Source organism: Canis lupus, chromosome 36, assembly GCF_048164855.1.
Source record: "Canis lupus baileyi chromosome 36, mCanLup2.hap1, whole genome shotgun sequence".
Lineage (NCBI taxonomy): Eukaryota > Metazoa > Chordata > Mammalia > Carnivora > Canidae > Canis > Canis lupus.
In genome coordinates, this window is record NC_132873.1 from 20,863,950 (window position 1) to 20,885,180 (window position 21,231).

At 39.5% G+C, this 21,231-nt stretch overlaps 1 protein-coding gene and 1 long non-coding RNA gene across 4 annotated transcripts; one reads left to right on the plus strand and one right to left on the minus strand.

Annotated features, from left to right (window-relative positions):
• Positions 1 to 603: 603 nt before the first annotated feature.
• BZW1 (basic leucine zipper and W2 domains 1) lies at positions 604 to 14,653 on the minus strand. Of its 3 annotated transcripts, none has more exons than XM_072812844.1 (12): positions 14,262 to 14,653; positions 13,048 to 13,121; positions 10,896 to 11,072; positions 8,807 to 8,901; positions 7,939 to 8,004; positions 7,164 to 7,299; positions 6,377 to 6,486; positions 6,071 to 6,241; positions 5,459 to 5,605; positions 4,480 to 4,618; positions 2,782 to 2,904; positions 604 to 2,378 (listed from the first exon to the last, which is right to left on the minus strand). In XM_072812844.1, the coding sequence occupies exons 2-12, from the start codon at positions 13,109 to 13,111 to the stop codon at positions 2,347 to 2,349; spliced, it is 1,260 nt and encodes a 419-aa protein (XP_072668945.1). In that variant the 5' UTR covers positions 13,112 to 13,121; positions 14,262 to 14,653; the 3' UTR covers positions 604 to 2,346. The 3 variants fall into 3 exon arrangements, with proteins under 3 accessions (XP_072668945.1, XP_072668944.1, XP_072668946.1); XM_072812843.1 differs by lacking the exon at positions 14,262 to 14,653 and adding an exon at positions 13,775 to 13,905; XM_072812845.1 differs by lacking the exon at positions 14,262 to 14,653 and adding an exon at positions 13,444 to 13,489.
• LOC140625521 (uncharacterized) lies at positions 13,712 to 16,430 on the plus strand. Its single transcript, XR_012024851.1, has 2 exons — positions 13,712 to 14,363; positions 15,128 to 16,430. It is a non-coding gene; the product is annotated as an uncharacterized lncRNA (long non-coding RNA).
• Positions 16,431 to 21,231: the final 4,801 nt, after the last annotated feature.

Here is a 21,231-nt window from a genome sequence, read left to right on the forward strand (position 1 = left end):
TGACTAAAGAGACTTATCCTTAGAAACTAACACCAAGTTAGGAAAATCAACTAGCATTTATCCAATCATAATTACAAGTACAATTTTAACATCTAGATTAAGCATTACATATGAGGCCATAGGTGGGCACTGGCAGCTGAGTTCCAAAATTACCACTTAAATTCAAAATGAAAATCTGCTGTCTTTAGGAAGCATTCCCTTTCTTTCTACTATACTGTCACAGGTGACTTACCATTTACTGTAATACCATAATAAGTAAATACTACTTTGTTGTTATGAAGAAAAAAAATTATGATCAAAGATCATAATGTAGTTCTGGAAGACTACACACTCTTTCACTATACACAGTATATAATAAAATAGGGTACACTTTGTACGACAGTAACATGCAATGGTTTGGCTGTGGAAGTATTAATGTAGTTTTCACTACATCAGAATTCTGTATGGGTGTTTACAGTTTGGGAAGTGGAAGGATGAGGACAATTATTCAACATTTACATAGTAGAGACGTCTGAACACATAACATACAGCTACTCCTAAGTATTAACATGGAATATATATATATATATATATATAAAAATTAAAGAACACTGACCTATAACCTAAGTGTAAGGATGGACTTTATTTTTTAAAAAAAGTCTTTTGAGGACTACAAATTACAAAGTAAAAGCAGATCACTATGTAGAAACCTAGTGAATACATTTTGCCTGTGCATGAAAACTTTATCAAAATTATTCATTTAACAACTTCAACCCATTCACAATGGTATCAGTTATAATGTTCTTCTTTATAAGGTTATATATTACACGTTTTTCCCTCAAGATGAACTTTTAAACACCAAATTCTTGGTGCATAAGAATGGCACCTTTGAAAGGGGCATTATTCCAAGTTAGTTTCTTTCATCAAGGAAAAAAAAAACTTTCGAAACATTCACTTTTAACATGAAGTATCTCCACCAAAGTGGTCATATCTTCTTTTCTAATGACTACATATATATATGTGTGTGTGTATATATATATAAAATATATATGTGGGTAGCAGCAAGAAAAGAAAAAAGGAAATTAAAAGGCAGCCATTAAAATAAATGGATCAATTATATAGAAGAGATATTTGGCTCATGACAATTTAAAAATGGCACCTAGGGTATGTTAATAATAGCCAGATGCTGGAGCTATAAGTATGTTGAGAGAATGAAGCTGATCCAGTATGATCAAGTGGGAGTATATTACCATAGCACTTCATTCTTTACAACAAATACTCTTAAGCCAAGAGGAAATGTGTTACATTTAGAGTCTCAATTAGAACATGCTGACCACTTAAATATTTAATAACTGGGTTTTTAGGATAGTCATTTCCTTTATGCACATTAACTTATTTTTTAAATAGCAATCTCTATACCCATTGTGGGGCTTGAACTCATAACTCTGAAATCAAGAACTGCATGCTCCAACTGACTGAGTCAGCTGAGCACCCCTAACTCATACTATTTTGAACCTTTCCTTTCAATCCAAGTGCATGACAAGTGTAAAATACTTTAAATGACAAGATTTCTAAGGTACATTTGAAAATGGTTGTCATGAAAAGAATATCCATCTGTTTTGCTGGGAAAGACACAAACTGAATGCAGAAGTTTCTCAAAGGGAAAAAGCTCAACTTTCTTCTTCCCACCTCTGCCACATATAATTTCCCAAAGAACTCACTTTCAAGCTTGTTCTCCATGGCTTTACTAAAGAATGAAAACCAGAGAGCAAACAATTGAGCTCAAGGACATCCAGGGTTTAAAAATGCAAGAAAATATCAACATGCAAGCAATGGTGCAAATATTCAAGATTCATGTTAATGAATTCAATTACTGTATATGAGATTTTCATCGATGAGCAGGGCTTTGGGCATACCAAATTATCACACAAATCATTGCCTTTTGAGACTTTGGATACTTTTACAGTTTAATTTGCAAACAGAATTTTTGTAACAAATTATTTTTAACCAAATCATATCTTGAAAACTGTTTATATAGAAAACCCAGGGAATAAAGTGAACTGTTCATTGTGGAAGGCCTTAAATTACATTATTACAGTAGAAAATACAGGAGGTAGAAGATAACTGAAAAGACTAATGCAACATTAGATTCAAATCTATAGCTCCTGTAGCTACTTAAAACATGGTTTTAGAAACTAAACCCAACATTTCCAGTAACCATAGAAACAGTTAAAATAAAATTTGCCATGAAAGCCCTTATATCATGCTTGATATAGGGAGGTAGGAAGATGTAAGAACCAGGACACATGAGACATGACATTTTATCTACAACTCCTGTTTGCTTTACTGAGGGTGTAGTTTCAAAATTCAGTCACCTTCTTCAGCTTCAGACTCAGATTCTAGAAAAGGGGAAAAATGCAGCCAAGCATTATATATCAGAAAGCAAAAGTTTCCATTTATAACTTTGAAGCTTTTTATTACAATTAAAAATTTTATTAATAATTCCCTACTTATAAGGGGGGATATTCAAAAGCCTTCATTTGTAAATCTCAAATGTTTATATTAAATAATCTCAAATTTTCCAATTCCCCTAAGTATGTTAGCATATCGGCTAAGCCATCAAAATAATATTTAAAGTCAAATTCTCCCCGCCTGACTTAAAGTAAATGAGTATTTGTAGGTCTACCACAAATGAACAAAAATGTGTACTTGAGGTACAAAATAGTATCTGAATGAAAAAAGGCCACATTAAAATTAGTTCTCAGACTTTACCAAACAAACTGCACCAAGGAAAAGACTTACCTTCTTCAGCATTTTTGAGCCACTCTACAAACTTTTTCATTTGCTCAAGGAAGACACTTTTCCCCTTGGCAACATGTGCATCTTTATACCACTTCAGAATGGGCTCTTCACTCAGGACTTCAGCTATAAAGAGAGCAATCATTACACTTGGGAGTTTTCAGGCAGTCAGAAACCATCTAAAGTGCAGATGCCTGCACAGCAAAAAAGAGCCCACTGAAAAGTTAAGTAAAAACTATTGTATTCAAAATGGCCCAACTGGTTTCTTCAATTTTTAAAGAAAAATAGGAAAGATAAAATTAAGAGCCTTATAATAAGAAATGTTTTATCAACTTGTTGCCCATATATGAACCTACAACTAGGAAAAACTTACTAAACCACCAGTGATTCTCTCAACTGAAGGCAATTTACACCTCCTCCACTGGGACATTAGACAATGTTCAGAGACATTCTTGGTTGTTACACTGGGGAGGGATGCTACTGAATACTCTATAGTAATAGGATTGTTATCAACCAGAGTTAAATGGCCCAAAATATTAGTAGTGCCAAGACTGAGAAACCTTCTGACAAATGATCAGGGATATTTGACTGATTAAATTTTTTAGGTGTGAAAATGGTACTATGGTTTTACTAAAAACAAAAAAAAGCCCATGTACTTTACAAACCTATACTGAAAAATTAGTTAAATAAAGGTTTCTATGGGACACCTGGGTGGCTCAGTGGTTGAGCATCTGCCTTTGGCTCAGGGGCCTGATCCTGGCATCCGGGATCTGGTTCTGCATCGGGCTCCCTGTGGGGAAAGCTGCTTCTCCCTCTGCCTGTGTCTCTGCCTGTGTCTCATGAATATTTAAAAAAAAAATTGGGGGGCGGGGGGGAATGGGGATATAGGCTTTTTCCACCCAGGTGCCCTGGGGATATAGGCTTCTGTTCTAAGTTTAGAATATAAGAACCAACAAAATCATTTATGAAAACTAGGTCATGGAAATACATGTGCACACAAACTGTACTTACTGGGACCAAAGCTGGTCTGATTTATGTAGAACTGAAGAACACATTATCAACAACCATAGTAAACTAGATATTGCAAAGGACTCTCTCCCAACAAAGTTCTTATCTTTATTAACCACTTTAGACCAGTTGCTGAAAAAGGGAATAACATTTTGAACTGATCTTCCAAGACAAGTAAAAGTCTATAGTGGATAATGGGGTAGGGTGAAGGGAAGTCAATCTGTCATGGGCCAAAGACTAGAGAGATGTGGAGTGTGTCTGAGGAAGAGAACTGGTAGAGAAGGGAAGGTGAAGTTTGAGGCTGCATCAAGGTTTTAGGTTTTAACTTATTAAAGAGGTTTAGAGATGTTCTGCTATTAATGCACTAAAAAAGTACCCAATTTCATCCTACGATTACAGTAAAATATTTTATGGAGCTGATGTTCAGACAACTACTCATTGGAATTAAAAGGAGTATTCTAGGATTTTTAAAAAAAGATTTTATTTAGCTGCGAGAGAAAAAGAGAGCTCACACGTAAGCATGGGGTAGGGGAGAGGGAGATGGAGAAGTGGACTCCCTGCTGAGCATGGAGCCCCATGGGGGGCTTGATCCCAGAACTCTGAGCTCATGACTGGAGCAGTCAGACACTTAACTGACTACGCCACCCAGGCACCCCTAGAATTTTTAATCACAAAACTCAAAATTTAAATTACCTTTATAAAAAAGCACCACTATTTTCTGGAAGGCTTTCATGAAATGAATGTTGTCATAGCAATACTCCTGAATCTTCAATAACAGAGTCAGCTCAGACTGACCTTGAGTAGTAAAGGCAGCAAGTAGAGGGCTGTATTGCTTTTAAAGGGAAAGGAGAAAAAAACTTCATTATTTTTTATAATAACCCTTCATTTCAAAATTCCTAAAATATAGAAAATAACATCTTTTAAAATCACTATGAATTACATTCTGTGTAGTGGAAACTTAATAAATAAATAAATTAAGTTATTAAATAAATGAGAAGAATCTACAAAGCATGTAACTCAAATAAACAATATGGCACCAGGGAATCCAGACAACTGTCAATACAATGTTAATAATTTAGAAGATAAAAAAGGAGTGCTCTTATTTTCCAATATTCCCTTCAAAAGCAAACACCAAATTGCAGGCTTATGCTAATTTTAAACATGTATTTGTTTTTAACCTGTGAACCAAAGGAAAGTCAGACTTTTTAAAAGATTACCAAGTTCTTAGAGGAAATTATGCTAAGAGAAATAAGTTAATCAGAGAAGACAATCACCATATGATCTCACTCATACGTGAAGAAAGGGAAAAATAAAGAAGAAATCAGAGAGGGAGTCATCCATAAGACAATCAGAGAAAACACACTGAGGGGTGCTAGAGGGGAGGGGGTGGGGGGTAACTGGGTGATGGGCATTGAGGAGGGCATACAATGTAATGAGCATTGGGTGTTATTACTGACCTCTACCTCTGAAACCAGCAATATATTACATGTTAATTAACTGAATTTAAATAAATTTTAAAAAGTTGAGAACTGCCACAAATAGTTCTCTGTCGACTCACTAGTGGTTATTCCCAGGAACCACAGGATATGATACATCCTCTAGGTACAACAACAGCTTACTTATCCCCACTTAAAAAGCAGACTCATGTTTTGCAAAGGCATAATTCTAATACCTTCAAATGCTTGATGGCTTGCTCGGCTACAAGCTCCTCCTTTTTGTTCCATTCCACGGTGCTCATTACGCTGGACCAGACTATTCCAATGACAACGGGTTCTGGGATGTTGTTTTTTTTCATCTCCTCCTTGACATACAAAATTATCTGCAAAAAGAATCCAAATTTAGTAAAAGAAATCAATTTTGATATGTACACTCTACACACCAAACTCAGACCTTTTATGAATACATAAAAACACCTTTCCACACAACTGGCATTGACCACACGTGTACCACATGTAGTCAGAGAACTTTTAAAACTGGAAAAGATGGACCTCAAGTCCAAACCTTAATTTACACATAGACAAACTGCCTAGGAAAGAACAGAGATGGAAATAGATGATCTACCTATTGGCTTGCACCCTACAAAATCCCCAAGTATTGAAATTTCTGGGCACTAGTAAAGCACTAAATATAAAATATGAAAAAGACTGATGAAAGGCCCCAACATAACATTCTATAGCTAGTAATTAAAAAAACACTCTGGTGAAATACTTTAAAGCTTCAAGAAAATGTTTATTTTCTTCACCAGAAAGAAACCATAAAGATGGTCTAAACAAAAGTATCTTACATCCTTAAATGGATCACCACGGGACATCTGTTCTTGAAGTTCTTTCTGGAGTTCCTTTCGAGCTCCTATGGTTTGTTGATTCCGAACATATTCTGAAAGTTCTTTCAAGCCTGCCTCAGTAAAATACTTTGTGAAGTGTTCAACGCTTTGTTTATTGGCAGGAAAAAGTTCCTGAAAGGAGAACTTAATCTGGTTAAATGGTCTTTAATCGTATCAAGAAAAACACTTCCTCTTTTCACAGACTAGAAATGAGAAAATTCCCTTATTACACTTTAAGTGTTGGCAAGAATGAAACAAGTTACAAACCATCAGTCTGTTATCCATGCTGACTTTCCGAAGACTTGCAGCTACTGCATTGATATCTTTTTCATTTATCCATGATTTAAAGAGCTTTACAGCAAAAGCTGCCGAAACCCCTGTAGAACAAAAGAGCTTACTTAACAAAAGCGGATTTCAACAACTGTATCTCTTCATTTCAACGCACAGAATTATTCATTTTATCCCTAAACTTCCTTCAGCCACTAAGCTGCTTACCATTTCACTCCAATTTCTCTATCATTGGCTAGTTATATATTTTTATAGTGATTAAACTCCTTTTGTTTTTTTTTTTTTAAACTCCTTTTGAATGTGTGAAATGAAAGTAACAGTTCTGACACTTCAGAGGGTGGCTGTGAGAAATATGGCACATTAAGTACTTAGTACTTTAAAAGTTTTAAAAAAGTTAGTTTTTTAAGTGTAACAAATTATTTAACTATGAAAATTACAAGAGGGACACCTTATTTTCTTTTTGGCTTAACATGTCCCCCAACTGGAATTAATCTTTCTGGGTTTCCCTGGCATTTCTCTTTTTATGCATAACCACATTTTGTTTGAACTTTGGACATTTGCTATATGCTTAAAGATAGCCAAAGATATACATGAAATACCTAGTGAATTTTATTAGAACTAAGGATGGTTAAAAAAAACAAAGACAATTATACAAGTCAAATCTATATGAACAACATCCTAGCTTTTCTATCAGTTCATCTTTCATGCTCTTATCTATCCCCTCTCTCAGCTAACCAAAGAGAATTCGTTACCAAAGACTGATTACCTTCTTTAACCAAATTCTCATTATAAAGGCTATTAAGAATGGATGCATTAAGTGTTCCATTAGCCAGAAGAACACCAGTCAACATAGCCAGCTTGTTCCTCTCCGACTCTGAAAAGCCCTTTAAGAACAGCAGCAGCTATAAAAGTAAACAGTTAAAGGTTAAAAGAGCAATTGCATTATATATAAAGAAGTAGTAAGACAAACTACAGTGGTTAAAAGTAGGGGCTCTGGGGTCTAACCATTCAAATTTTTATCTCAGTTGTAATACTGGCTGAGTGATCCTGGGCAAGTTACTTAACCTCTGTGGCTCAGTTTCCTCATAAGTAAATGTGGATAATAAAACTTGCCTCACAGAGTTGGAGTATTAAATGAGTTAATAAAAAAATAAAAATAAAAATAAAATAAATGAGTTAATAATTACAATAGTACCTGAAATGTGATGTTACTATTAACATTACTAGATTTTTTGGTCTGCCTATATATAGAATAACTAAGACTCCAACAGCAAGTGTGCTAAATTTCTTTCACAATATGCTTAGCTCTGATTCTCTATCCCCTATCTTGAACAAACTCCATTTTGATCTTTAACCTTTTGCCACTTGCTTGCACACAAAGCTGAGGAAACAGTGTATAGCAAATTAAACTAAATGATACACCCCAAACTACATTTCAGGCCTAAATAGCTAATCATTTCAAATCTGTGACAGGACTAAGATACAACATTCTCCTCTTTGACCCCAACCTGTGTTTCCACAAAGCATACTGTTCTTCATACCTTTTTTACTTCATCTTCAAAACCTTTCTCCAGGTATTTGTAGCGCCTGATTAACTTGTTAAAAACCTATGAAGAACAGTGAAGGAACTTAATGATAATTTCGTATTTATACATGTCAGATTCCTAAAAGATTTGAGTATCTCATAGAATCTTTAGAACATCGAAGAAGTAAACCTTCCACTGAAGAGAAGAGGTTACAAGAGATTGTCAACTCTCAAACTCTACAGTATGCTGATCTAACACTTAAGCCACCCCACAATAGATTTTTATTGCTAAATATTAAAGCAAGGACTAATTATTGCTTAAACACAAGTCATCTAACCATTTGTAGGATATTAACAGAGTAAGATCACAGAATATAGTTCTACTTTCCTAATGACACAGATAACAAATCTCTAGGCTAGATACACTTGAATTATTTGCTTGCAATAACAGAAACTTAACTATGTATGAAACCTTCAAATGAAATTTTGATTGGAAAGCTAATCTGCTTATAACCCATTCTTCTTTAAAAGTTATATGCAAAAAAAAAAAAAAAAAAGTTATATGCAGGGTGCCTGGGTGGCTCAGTCATTTAAGTGTTTGACTTTGGCTCTGGTCATGATCTCAAGTCAGGGTCCTGGGATCAAGACCCCCTTGTCACTCTGTGTTCCCTCCTCTGCTCAGCGTCTCTCATGTGCTCTCAAATAAATAAAATGATTCAATCTTTTCTGCTTTGTTTTCCTTAACACATTTCATTATATTGCAACAAAGAGTATCTCTAAACCTTCAGTTCAAATTTCTTCAAACCTATTTTCAACCTCTTAAAAGTAGACTATTCCCAGATAGATAATAGCTAACTGCAATAAATACGTAAAATTTCATTTACCTGAGCAAATGCTTGCATGGTCTCTAGGTCTTCTTGTGCTGCGAACACACAGACATCTGTACGCATCATGTCATCTGCCAGTGTACCACCTGGGGCTAAGGTATATATTACAAAAAATTTGCAGTGACTTTCATTTGCAATTAGTAATTGTTTCAATCTCACTTTCTGGAAGGATTCCCATTATAAAATAAAATGACAAAAATTCTAAAAGATGATCTGAAAGCAGTCAGTATCTCAGTAGGAACATGGTTGGTTCAATAAGCATAAAAAGTGAAACAATTTAAGGGAATCAACCTCCTTCAGCAACCCAATTAAACTTGTAGCATTAACCATCCAACAGTATCAAATTTGTCACTCAAGCAGAGATGTTCTAGGTTGGTTTTGATAATGTAACTTCCCATAGAGAAAACAACCCTTCAAGTTGCCAGAGAGACTGGACTGTAAAAGCCTACAGGATAGAAACTGTATCTTTTACAAATGTTTGTAAGTATTTACGGATAAAGTGATGTTTGATATATACTTTGAAATATTGGGGAGGGGGGGCAAAGTCAGTTGGGACACAGCAAGAGTATGACTGTTAACAATTACTAAAGTCAGGTAATAGACCAGAAATTCATTATAGCATTCTCTCTAGGACAGCTCTGAAAATTTCTTTAGTAAAAGTGTTAGAAAGAATTGTGGCTCAGTGGTTGAGCACCTGCCTTTGGCTCAGGGTGTGATCCCAGGTTCCTGGGATGGAGTCCCACATTGGGCTCCTTACAGGAAACCTGCTTCTCCCTCTGCCTAGGTCTCTGCCACTCTCTCTCTCTCATGAAGGAAGAAAGGAGGAAAGGAAGAAAGAAAGAAGAAAATGGATATTTCTGGGCACCTGGGTGGCTTAGTTGGTTAAGCATCTGCCTTCAGCTCAGGTCATGATCCTGGGATTGAGTGGAGTCCTATGGAGTCCTACACTGGGGTTCCCTACTCAGTGGGGAGCCTGCCTCTTCCCCTCCCCCCTACTTCTGCTCTCTCTCAAATAATTAAATAAAATCTAAAAAGAAAAAAAAAAGAAAATGGATATTTCTTACTACAAAATGATGATAACAGTGGAAGAAATACTCATTTGACTAAGCATTAGAACATATGAACCTAAGTTTCTTGGTTCCACCAGAGTAATTATTTGACTTCATGTAAGTCACCAATGCCTCTCTAAGCCTCCACCCTACAGGCTTACAAAATGAGTTCTGACTCTATCAGCCTGTCTGTGAGGGTCAAAATAGTATCACTGTGAAAACATTTTGAAATATCTTAAAGAGCTATGGAAATAAAATTACCATCATCATTTGAAGATATATAGCTAAATGGCACATTCTCTTAAGATATCCTGAGCTGCTAAGGGTGGAGGTAGGAGTAAGTTAGAGCAGTGCTGTGTGAGAGAAACACATGAGTCACATGATTTAATTTCATGTCTAGTAACTTTATTAAAAGGTGTAATTTTAATATACTCTAACCCAACATATCAAAAATATTGATTTAAACATTTCAGTATTCAAAATATTAATGAGAGATCTTATGTTCTTTTTTATAGTAAGTCTTTAAAATCCAATGTGTATTTGATGCTTATAGAACCCTCAATTTAGATTACCCACTTTCCAAGCGATCAATAGCCACATGCGGGTAGTGGCTAATGTACTGAAGAGTGCAGGAATAGTCCTCAAGCATACAAAAAAAGTATTTCGTAAGACAGAAGAGGTAAGGGTTTCTCCATTAACTCAAGAGTGTTCAAACACAGGGTGTGTTCAAACACAGGCTGGAAAAATTATTGATCGGGGATGCAATAAGGACACAAGAATCAGAAAAGTCATCCTGAAATGTTATGGCTTTGTAAAAGATTTCAACTATAAAGCTAGACAAGGCTTTATAATTTGCTAGATTATGGAATAGTTTGCTACGTTACTAAAATCTAGGAGGAAAAAAAATGGAAAAATTATAAGGAGGTAAAAAGCCAAAAACAAAGCCACCCCAATTTGAGAGGATTCTCAAATAGTTCATATTCTGGATTCCACATAAACTCTATACATAACACTTCCCACAAAACCCAGACACTTACCCAGCATTCCGCCGGCCACCAGAATGTCAAAGAGTGTTTCTGCATATCGGCGGTAATCAAGTTTTGCTCCAGAAGCATCAAGAAACTTTGCTACTGCTTCCAAATCAGTACCAGTTTCAGTTAAGCCTTGAATAATACAGTCTTGAAACTGAGTAGGGTCAAACCTCTCTTTTTCATCTGGGCGGGGGGGGGGGGGGGGGAGAAACCCCACAACATTTAAACCGCTTACCAAAATACCAAGAAACCATCACTTTATGAAAAGTGTTAAATACTGAATAAATTAACCGTGTTTAGCACAATCTTATTTATTTCAACAGCTGGAAAATACAAACACAAGAAAAAAGACTAAACATACACTCTGCAAATGCAAGGCATGACAGCCTAGTCACAAGAATTGTGTGGCTTTTCTTCCACTATTTTTTCACACAAGTCTCATAAGTGGTAAGTTAAACGAGCTAGTATGTTCCTACTGCCAGGAGAATATTTCTATCCTGAATGCTCTTCTATCACCCCTGGGCTTTTCTGAAATTTAGGACATTCTCTAAATTTCAGGTAAACTTCATTATTGGGTGAATTTTTGCCCAAACACTGGAACTCTTTATTCTTTTCTTTAAATGCCCATAACACTATGTTTGTTTAAATCATTCATTTGATACTTAACAGGGCCTTAGGTGCATACCCAGCCTTTACTGGGTTGCCATCACACACTCCATGACACGGTTTGACCTCCCTCTCTAGGTTAGATGCTATCTTCTTTTTCACACAGCACTAGAGTGACCAACTCTGCCCTGTTTTAGCACTGAATAGCCTATGTCCTGGGAACTATCTTCAGTCTCAGGCAAATTCCAATTAATTGTTCATGCTACCCAGCACCCCATCATCAAGAACTAGGAGGGCATGAGTGATCTCAATCTGGAACTGGGAAGTGGCAGCTCTTCTTGAAGCTAATAACAATAAAACTACTTAAAAAAAAAAAAAACAAAAAACAATAAAACTACTTGATACTACCACATACTCAAGAGAATACAGGCTTTCCTCCATTACTGCTGAATTGCTTTGGTTTCCAAACTCTGTTTCTCCTCTTGAGAAAATTTACCAGGTTAAATCTAAAGAAATCTGCAAAGACTAGAATCTAATCACTCTTCAGCCTCCCCACTGTAAGAGGACAGTCTATGATCAGGGATTACAAGATTCTGTAACATGTATCTCAAACTGTGTTAGCCAGGGTAGAAAAATACAATTTATAACCAGTAGCTGACCCAGTTTCCTCAAAATTTCCTGTAAAATAAGGTCAATAGGTTTTTGAGCAATAACATCAAAAGATTTTGGGGAAAGCATTAAGCCTAATGCAAAATATACCTGAGTTCATAGCTCATTTAACTTTGTATCACTAGTATAGTGCCTTGCTACAGAATTTAATATTCACCTAACCATCCACTAATAGAAGCGGTTAATAACATTCTAGTACTTTTTTTAGTCTTTGAGAAATATGGAACTTCAAAAGACAATACCATAATTAACTTCCATACATGAAGCCTGGTTTTTCTCTCACAAACCTTCACAAAGTTTGGGAGAAATCAGCAATCATGTCAGGAGCTCTCCTTTCACAAGTTGACTTTTTCTCCTCAAGCAAAAGTCTGCTTGGATAAAATTTAGCTAGTGAAAATGCACTCCATATTTAAAAGAAATGTACCTTATTCTCACAATAAAAAGACCATTCAGTAACCTGCATAGAGATATATAGATGTTGGGCAGCCCCGGTGGCTCAGCGGTTTAGCGCCACCTTCAGCCCAGGGTGGGATCCTAGGGCCCTGGGATCGAGTCCTAAGTCGGGCTCCCTGCATAGAGCCTACTTCTCCCTCTGCCTGTGCCTCTGCCTCTCTCTCTCTCTCTCTCTCTCTCTGAGTCTCTCATGAATAAATAAATAAAATCTTAAAGAAAAAAAAGAGATATATATACGTTGATACTAAAAGCTAAAAGCTTAAAAAACAAATATTAAGGGAACATCTAAAATGGCAGTCAGGTAGAAATTCAAGTTCCTTTCTGGTATTTTCTATTACAATTTACTATTAAGCAGCTGCGCCCCAGAGAAACCAACATGTAAAAGTTATTCCGGGAGTTTGAAGAGAGAGATTAAAACATAAATATTTACCTCTTTTTCTGGTTTTAAAACGCTGGCCTGATAGCGTTGGCTTTTGCTGCTTTTGATTATTCATAAAAGACACCCTAAGAAAAGACAAACAGAGCTTTAAAAACATCAGTGCCGGAACATTGATTTTTAAAAACAAAGCATCGAACCTTGGTCTGCTCACAGAGAGAAGTCAAATATCACACACACTTTCAGCCGGGCACTACCATGAATCACCTGGGCCTGGATGATCTGTAACCTCGAACGCTGCATTTCTCCCCTACGAGAAACCCTTTAGAGAGGTGGGATGGGATTGTACACTTTTAGAGGGCCTTACAGCCCCGTAGCGACTGGTGGCAAATCACCCACCACAAACACAATTGTTGGCTTTCCTCCTCCCTCCTCTACAGAGTCCCCTACCTCTAAGCATCCGGGAAGGCTAAAGGAGACGACCTCCACGGTCAGGAGGGATCCAACCCGTGCACGTCAGTTTTCAGACCCCGTCAGAAGCGGAGTCGGTCCCCCAGAGGGGCCCGCAGCACCCCGGCGCGCACGGCGAGCGGACGGCAGGCCCAGCCTCCTGTGCCCGGGCCCCGCGGCCCACGTCTCCTCCCCGGGCACGTGTCTCTCCCTCCACGCCCTTCCCGCGCCGGCCGCGCGAACGCGATAATCCGCCCCCACCCCGGCCGCCCGTGGCCACCGCGGGCCGCCGTAGGGGCTGCTCCCCGCCCGCGGCCCCTTCCCCACTGACCCGGTCGCCGGCGGTGGCGGCCGCCGCAACGCGCGCACCACAGGCGCCGAGGCGCTCCGCGCCGGGGGCCCGGCCGCCCCGTACATCCGCCCGCCCTCCAGCGAAAGCAGCGGCGGCGGAGGCGGCCGCAGAGGTGGTGGCGGCGCCTCCGCCCCGCCCGCCAGGACCCCCCACGCGTACATCACCCAACAGAGGCCGCAGCGGCTTTGTTACCCAGGCGGCGCAGGGCGGCAGCCGGGGCGGGCGCGGTCCCTGGCCTCGCGGCGCACAGCCGGGCCCCCCGTTCCGCTCCGGGCCGCAACCCGTCGACCTCCCTGCTGAGGCGGCTGAGGCGGCTGAGGCGGCTGAGGCGGCGGCTCGAATCCAGGCCCCGCATCCGGCCTGGCCTCCTGCGGCGGCCTCCGCTCGCCCCCGCCCCGCCGCCCGCCCCGGGCCGCCGACGAGGGGCCCCGGCCGCGGCCAGGGACGAGCGGGCGTCGCGCCTCACCGAATTTAAGGCGAAGAGAAAAGAGCCAGAAATCCCCGATGTGGCGGCAACTGCGGCGGTGTCTCCTCTGCGACCGGAACTAACGCGAGGAGGAGGGAAGAGGTGTCACCCCCGCCCCGGCCAGCCTCCTATCGCGAGATTTCTTCCTCGGGGCGTCCACCCCCGCGTCCCTCGCGGTCGCGGCCTCGAGCCTCCGCCTCGCGCATTCCTTGGGGCTCGGGGGTGGGAAAGCGGGCAAGGGGATGGAGCGGGGGTGTCGAGGCTTCTCTGCGCCTTTCTTGGGTTCCAGGCTTTCCGGGAGCTTATCCTGGACGAGCCGGTCTTTCTTCCGTCTCCGCCCCACGCGGCCCTCCTAGCGCTTGGAGCGGCTGCGGGAGCAGATACCCCGGCGCCCCCCCCGCCGGGCCCGATGGACTTGGGCGCGTCCGCCCGGAGCCCCTCCCCCTCGAGTCGGAAGTGGAGCCCGGGGGCCGGGCGCGCTCCGACCCGTCCTGGGCAGTGGCGGAGTCGGGCCGGGGGCTGCTCCGCTGACCCCCGCTGACCTCCGCGCCCGCGGGCCTCGGTGGCGTTCGCTCGGCGGTGCTGGCCGGGTGGGCCGTGGCCCGCGGCTCCCAGGAGCGAGGGAGGCCCTGACGGAGGGCCCCCGAGGAAGACCCTGCCCTCCTCCTGCGGCCTCTGCTCCAGGCGGCGGCCTTTGTCGTTTTCTGCTGAGTGTCGTGCTTTCGGGCACCTGGAGAGCGTCAGATCCCCCCTCCCCCCAGGACACTTAAAAACACGGCTTCCTGGGCCAGATCACCAGCACAGAAGATGGGGCTTTATTTCTATTTTATTATTTTTTTAAGATTTTATTTATTTATTCATGACAGAGAGAGAATGGCAGAGACACAGGCAGAGGGAGGAGCAGGCTCCCTGCAGGGAGCCCGACGCGGGACTCGACCCCGGGACCACGTCCTGAGCCAGAGCAGACACCCAACCGCTGAGCCGCCCAGGCGTCCCTGTAGCGGGACTTTAACAGCAAGTTCCATGTGATGCTGATGATCTCATCTACACTTTGAGAACCACCGAGTTAGGGGCTGTATCATTAGGGAGCTGGGGGCGAGGCAATAAGTGCCAGAAGCACTGTACAAACGGATGTACGACGTCTCCCAAGATCTAGCCTCGTGTTTTTATCTCCTGTTTGCATTAGTCATTTGCCTCGAAAACAACAAACACCAAAACCCCACAAACTCCCGAGTTTGTTTCTACAGGTCACCTTCCCTGGACTCTGCTTCTCTTCCTTACACGTTTTTGGTAAATTAGTTTTTTTTTTTTAATACATTTATTCATGAGAGACACACACACAGAGAGAGAGGCAGAGGGAGAAGCAAGCTCCACGCAGGGAGCCCAACGTGGGACTCGATCCCGGGACTCCAGGGTCCCGCCCTGGGCTGAAGGCAGGCACTAAACTGCTGAGCCCCCCCGGCCTGCCCGGTAAATTAGTTTTTATTTGATTTATTTTATCTGACCTGCCCCCATCCTCTCACAACTGTTTGGAAAATTACTTTCTCAAGAGTTCTTTTCTGAAATGATTGCCAAATCCAGTGATCTTTCAGTCCTCACCGTTCTATCCTCCTCTGAGCACTTAGGGCATTACGCATGTCCTTACAACTTTGTTCCGGTTGCCTTCCTGATACTCCTTTGTAATTGCTGCCACCTCTTTTTCGTGCTCAAACCTTTTTTTCTCCCATCATGCTTTCTTACATGACAGTCTCAGATATTCCTAGTGATTTAATTTTTAAAAGTGGGACAAATTCTATTGAATCATTAAATATTTGTTAAGTCTAGGCTCTAAGCCCTTCCACACTGAGGGAATAGCAGTGGGAAAGTCCTGAGGTTGGAAAACCCTGACCTGTTGGAGGATCTGAAAGAGGCTAGTGTGACAGGATCTTGGTGGGAGATGGGAGGACTGCGGGTAGAATGGAGAAGTGTCAAGAGTCAGATTTCTAAGTCTAACCCTTTTTCCCAAGTCCCCAAGCCCCACTCTTTGGTACCTCCCTAAATGCCAAATTAAACACTCTTCTTACTATTGATTACTCTTCCTCTTACCCCAAGGCTGTTCTTCTCACTTCAGAAGTTCTGTTAAAGATACAGTGTTTTACCAATAAAAATAAGAGCGACTTTCATGTGGCAGATACATGTATCGTGTATTCTTCTAAGCACTTCACCTTATTTAATCCTCAAAACTAATTTATGATCTAGGAACTATTATTTGCTCCATTTAATAGACTAGAAGGCTGAGGCATAGAGAGCTCAAGTAACTAACCCACGGTCACAGAAGTAGTAAATTGAAGAGCTTCATTTGAACTCAGGCAGTCTGGCTGCACCACTATAGCATGACTGCCTTGCCACCAAGATCTTATTTATCCATTCAACAAATAGTTATGGAACTAAAGACCACGAGAGGTACAGAGGTGACAAGTTAGACCGCTGACCTCACAAAGCTTATCATCTATATTTGTCACATTTCTCAATTCCATCACTTTTTTTCAGTATCATCTTCATCTAGACTTCTATTTCCCCTAAGTAACTGGGACTTTGCAATAACTTCCTAACTGCTATCCCTTTCTCCACACTTCCAGAGTAACCTTCCCAAATGCAGCCTGAATCATTTTTCTTCACTGTTTAAATACCTTGGTTTGTATTCCAGATCACCCAGGGATAGTTTTGGCCAATGTTTCTCACCTTTACTTCCCGTCTCATTGGTAGTTCTTAATCTGTTATTGCCCTCCATTGTGGGGTATATAGCAAGCAATTTTTGACTAAAAACTGTATTAAATTTAGCAAATGATTTTCATTTTTTAAAAAGAGTTGTTTATTTGTAGAAAGAGAGAATGGGGAAAGGGGCAGGAGGGAAGGAGAGAGAAAATTCTCGAGCAGACTCCCTATTGAGCGTGGAACCTATGTGTGGCTTGATCCTAAGACCCTGAGATCATGACCTGAGTAGATATCAAGAGTCAAAACACCCAACCTACTGAGCCACCCAGGCGCCCCAGCAAGTGATTTTCTTTTAAAAATTAAAGCAGATTGAAGATTATCTCTTATAAGATCATTCTCACTTATTTGCATTCTAATATGTGTTCCTAGAAGTGGTGGTGGTTGGGGATGGGGGTCATTGGGAATTGTATATGGCAGGCAGCCTATTTTATCTATGCTTTCAGGTGTGCCCATGGGAGTAGATACCGTGGGCTTGCAAAGGAAATGGCTATAGACCATATTAGGGCAGAAAAGGTTCCAAACACCTGAACTCTATGCTTTAGTCAGACTGAGATGTCCTTCTCATTTTTTACTGTCAAAATCCTATTTATTGTTTCAAGCCTTATCTCAAATATTACCCCTCCCTTAAGCTGTTCTTAGTCACTGAAGCCAATGTGAACACATTCCTTTTTCTGAACTTTGTATTTTCTTTCTGGTATTTCATCTACTTTGTATTTACGATTGTCTTACCCTTTATCCTATACTGAAAATGTTGATGGCAAAGGCAATTTCTTACTCATTTTAGTGGTGCCTCCATGTATGGCAAGCAATATGTGTTAGTAAGTATGGAATGAGTTTGATAAAGCTAGTATTTCCCATGAAGGAGAAAGAAGGGTGACAAGGAAGGTTGAGCTGATTTCTTATAGCAATGCTGGAATATAGACTTTAAAGGACGAATCTCGTCCCTGGCTGTTTTTGAGATTTTACTTGAGTCCCTTAACCTCTCTGTAAAGTGTAAGTACTGATGCTTTACATGACAGCTAAGACCCTTCCTGGGGTTCCATATCTTTTTGTAGACTTGTTATTGGTATCCTTAAACTGACTGGAGTTTCCAACAATATACTACATGCCCCACCTGATAAAAGCTGTACTAGTGTTAACAGTTTAAGGAGGTTACAGTGTTAATTTTAAAGTTAAGGAGCTTAAAGTTAATGAGCTTGAGAAGAGGGATAAATCAGATCTTTGAGGAAATGCCTCATAAGACAAACCCACCTTAAATTGCCTTTTGTTTTGTTAGTGCTAAGCAGGATTTTGTTACTCAGACTTTCTGTGCTCAGTTAAGAATTCTGTAATGGCTAACCTTGTGAACTCCAGCATGTAAATAAAAAAGGTTTTGGTAAAATATTAACAACATTCAAGGCAGTGTCTTATGATAAAAGTATTTTTGAAATTTTTTCCATCGTTGCTAGGCCAGTTTTGGTTCCCTATTTTTTATTTATCTATCAATCTATTGATTGATTGATTGATCCAGCTGTTTCTCCATCCATCTATTTGTAAGTAGGCTCCACACCAACATGGGGCTGGAACTCATGACCTTGAGATCAAGTCACATGCTCTATTGACTGAGCCAGCCAGGTGTCCCCGAGTTTCCTGCTTTAAATGAAGATTTATTTCATGAATGAAAATATCTCAGTAATCCCTCCTGGTAGTCTTTATAACACTGTGTAGGGTTGGTATTATTTCTTTCTGAAGCATTTGATATAATTTATCTGTGAAGCCATATAGGCTTGGGTTTTCCTCTCTGGGAAGATTTTTAATCAGTAATTTAGTTCCTTTACTTGTTATAGATCTTTTCAGATTTTCTATTTCCTCATGAGTCTGCTTGGGTACTTTGTGTCTCTCTAGGAATTTATTATTTTGTCTAAATTGTCTAATTTGTTAGCATACAATTAGTTGTTCATAATCTTTTATAATCCTCTTGATATCTGTAAATTTAGTTGTAATGTCTTTTGTTTCATTCTTTGAAAATTTGTGTCTTCTCTTTTCTGAGTCAGAATAGCTAATGGTTTATCAGTTTGGTTGAAGTTTTCAAAGAAACAAAATCTTTTGGTTTTATTGATTTTTCTCTTTTGATTTTGTTTTTTATTTCCTTGATTTCCACAGGAGGTGCCACCAACCTCGTGTTCTTATTTGAAGTGTAATAGTTTTTCATGAATAGACACTTGTCAATTTGTTGTTGGTCTTTGATTATTCTACAGTCTTGAAATGGTAGTTTTGGATAATTTTACCCGGTTTTATCACTGGTTTTGGAGAGAGGATTTGCTGACATCTTCATTCTGCCATTGTTGCAAGTTCCCCATAGTATTTTTGGATCTAAATTTTTGACCTACTTTGATGAAAGATGTGCAACATGTGAATTTGATATTACTTTTAACTTTGGTGGTGGAAATAGATAAGTGTTTCTTTTTGCAGGGCAAGTAACAATAGGATTTATTCCAAAAATTAGGAAGATGCTGAGAGGCTGTTTCAGAAAGAACATTGCTTTCCCTAAAAATTAGTGGGAAAAGTATTTATATTCCTATGCTTTGGATAGAAGATTGTAGCATATCTTATGAACCTGGCTTAAATATTGTATCATGTATATATATGTTTACACACACATATATATACGTACTCATATGTACATATGAATGTATGTATGTGTGTGTAGCTAGAAGTATTTTTACAGGCTCCACAAGATTTTTACAATGAAAAAGTGTTGAGGTGCAGTGAGCTTTCAAATAATTTCATTTTAGATGAAAATGCGTCAAATAGTTGCTACGTATCTCATATATACCATTAAAAAAAATTTTTTTTAAAGTAATCTCTAAACCCAAGGTGGGACTCAAACTCAGGACTCTGAAATCAAGTTGCATGTTCTACTGACTGAGCTAGCAGCCAGGCATACCTCATATATACAATTGCTTTCATTTGCTGTATAGAATGATTTTATTTATTTGGCTATTAAGAATATTTACTATTAAAGAAGAATATTTATTATTAGTAATATTTGTTAAAATCAAGATTATAAAAAAGCATTGCTAATTACCTGAACATTTTAATAAAATTTGGTAAACAAGTTATTCTTTTAAGATATTTATTTCTCCTCTTGAAACAGACTCTATTATTTAGATTTTTGAGGCTTAGAGATTCAAGAAACTTGGCATTCAAGCTCTCTCTCCACATAGGAATGATGATAGGTTAAGGTTAAAACTCTTTGCTCCTGTCAAATATTTATTCAGAAAATAGTTTGAGGGAACTTGCCAAGTAAGTAATATTTTGGATGACCATAATATCTACATTCTAAGTTATTAACATTCAAGGCATTTATTTAAAGGGAAACAAACAACAAGGTTACCTGTGATGGCATATAGTATAACTGTTAGTTACAGGATTATTTAGGAACGGCTGTTTATTACTTATTGATTCTTATCTCTTAATATATTAAAATTCATTTAAAGAACAAGAAAATCTTGCTGATGATCTAAATCTAAACATCTCTGTTAGAAAATTATATCTAATGTATGTTGAACTGTTGCCTGGCATATTTAGATGGCCACCTTTCTTTGCTTTCTTTTTATAAACCCAAATTTCATTTTTTAGGGGCCTATGTATGGTATAAAGTTACTAGCCTAAAATGAGAAAGCAACTAAACTGAATAGAAATTAGTTGCTGCTTTATTATTGGTGTTAGTCATAGTAGTAATAGCAGCAGCAGCCACACTACTGGTAGCAAGAACGACTACTGTTACTATTGGTATGTACTACTGTTATGATTAGTAGTAGAGTGGTCATTGTAGACCTTACATTTAGAGAAGATATTATTTACAAAATATTTTTATGGGCAGCCCTGGTGGCTCAGTGGTTTAGCTCCGCCTTCAGCCCAGGACATGATCCTGGAGACCTGGGATCAAGTCCCGAGTTGGGCTCCCTTCATGGAGCCTGCTTCTCCCTCTGCCTGTGTCTCTGCCTTTCTCCTGTGTGTCTTTCATGAATAAATAAATAAAATCTTTAAAAACTGAAAAAAAAACCCAAAAAACCCAAAATATTTTCACATGGATTTCAGAATTCTTCACATAAACTTTGTGAGGAAGTAGGGCTGTTTTGCTTTCAAAGGAAGCTAAATATAATTATTATTCTTCCAAAAAAAGCTTATGGACGACCTATGATGATCTAATGCCAACTTATCAGATGAGATA

Coding starts and splice junctions, on each gene's coding strand:
- BZW1 (XM_072812843.1), bottom strand. CDS start 13,860: ATGTACGGGGCGGCCGGGCCCCCGGCGCGGAGCGCCTCGGCGCCTGTG. Junction 11,073..13,047: donor TTTTAAAACCAGAAAAAGAG/GTAAATATTTAT, acceptor CCCCCCGCCCAG/ATGAAAAAGAGAGGTTTGAC. Junction 7,300..7,938: donor TTGAAGATGAAGTAAAAAAG/GTATGAAGAACA, acceptor TTACTTTTATAG/CTGCTGCTGTTCTTAAAGGG.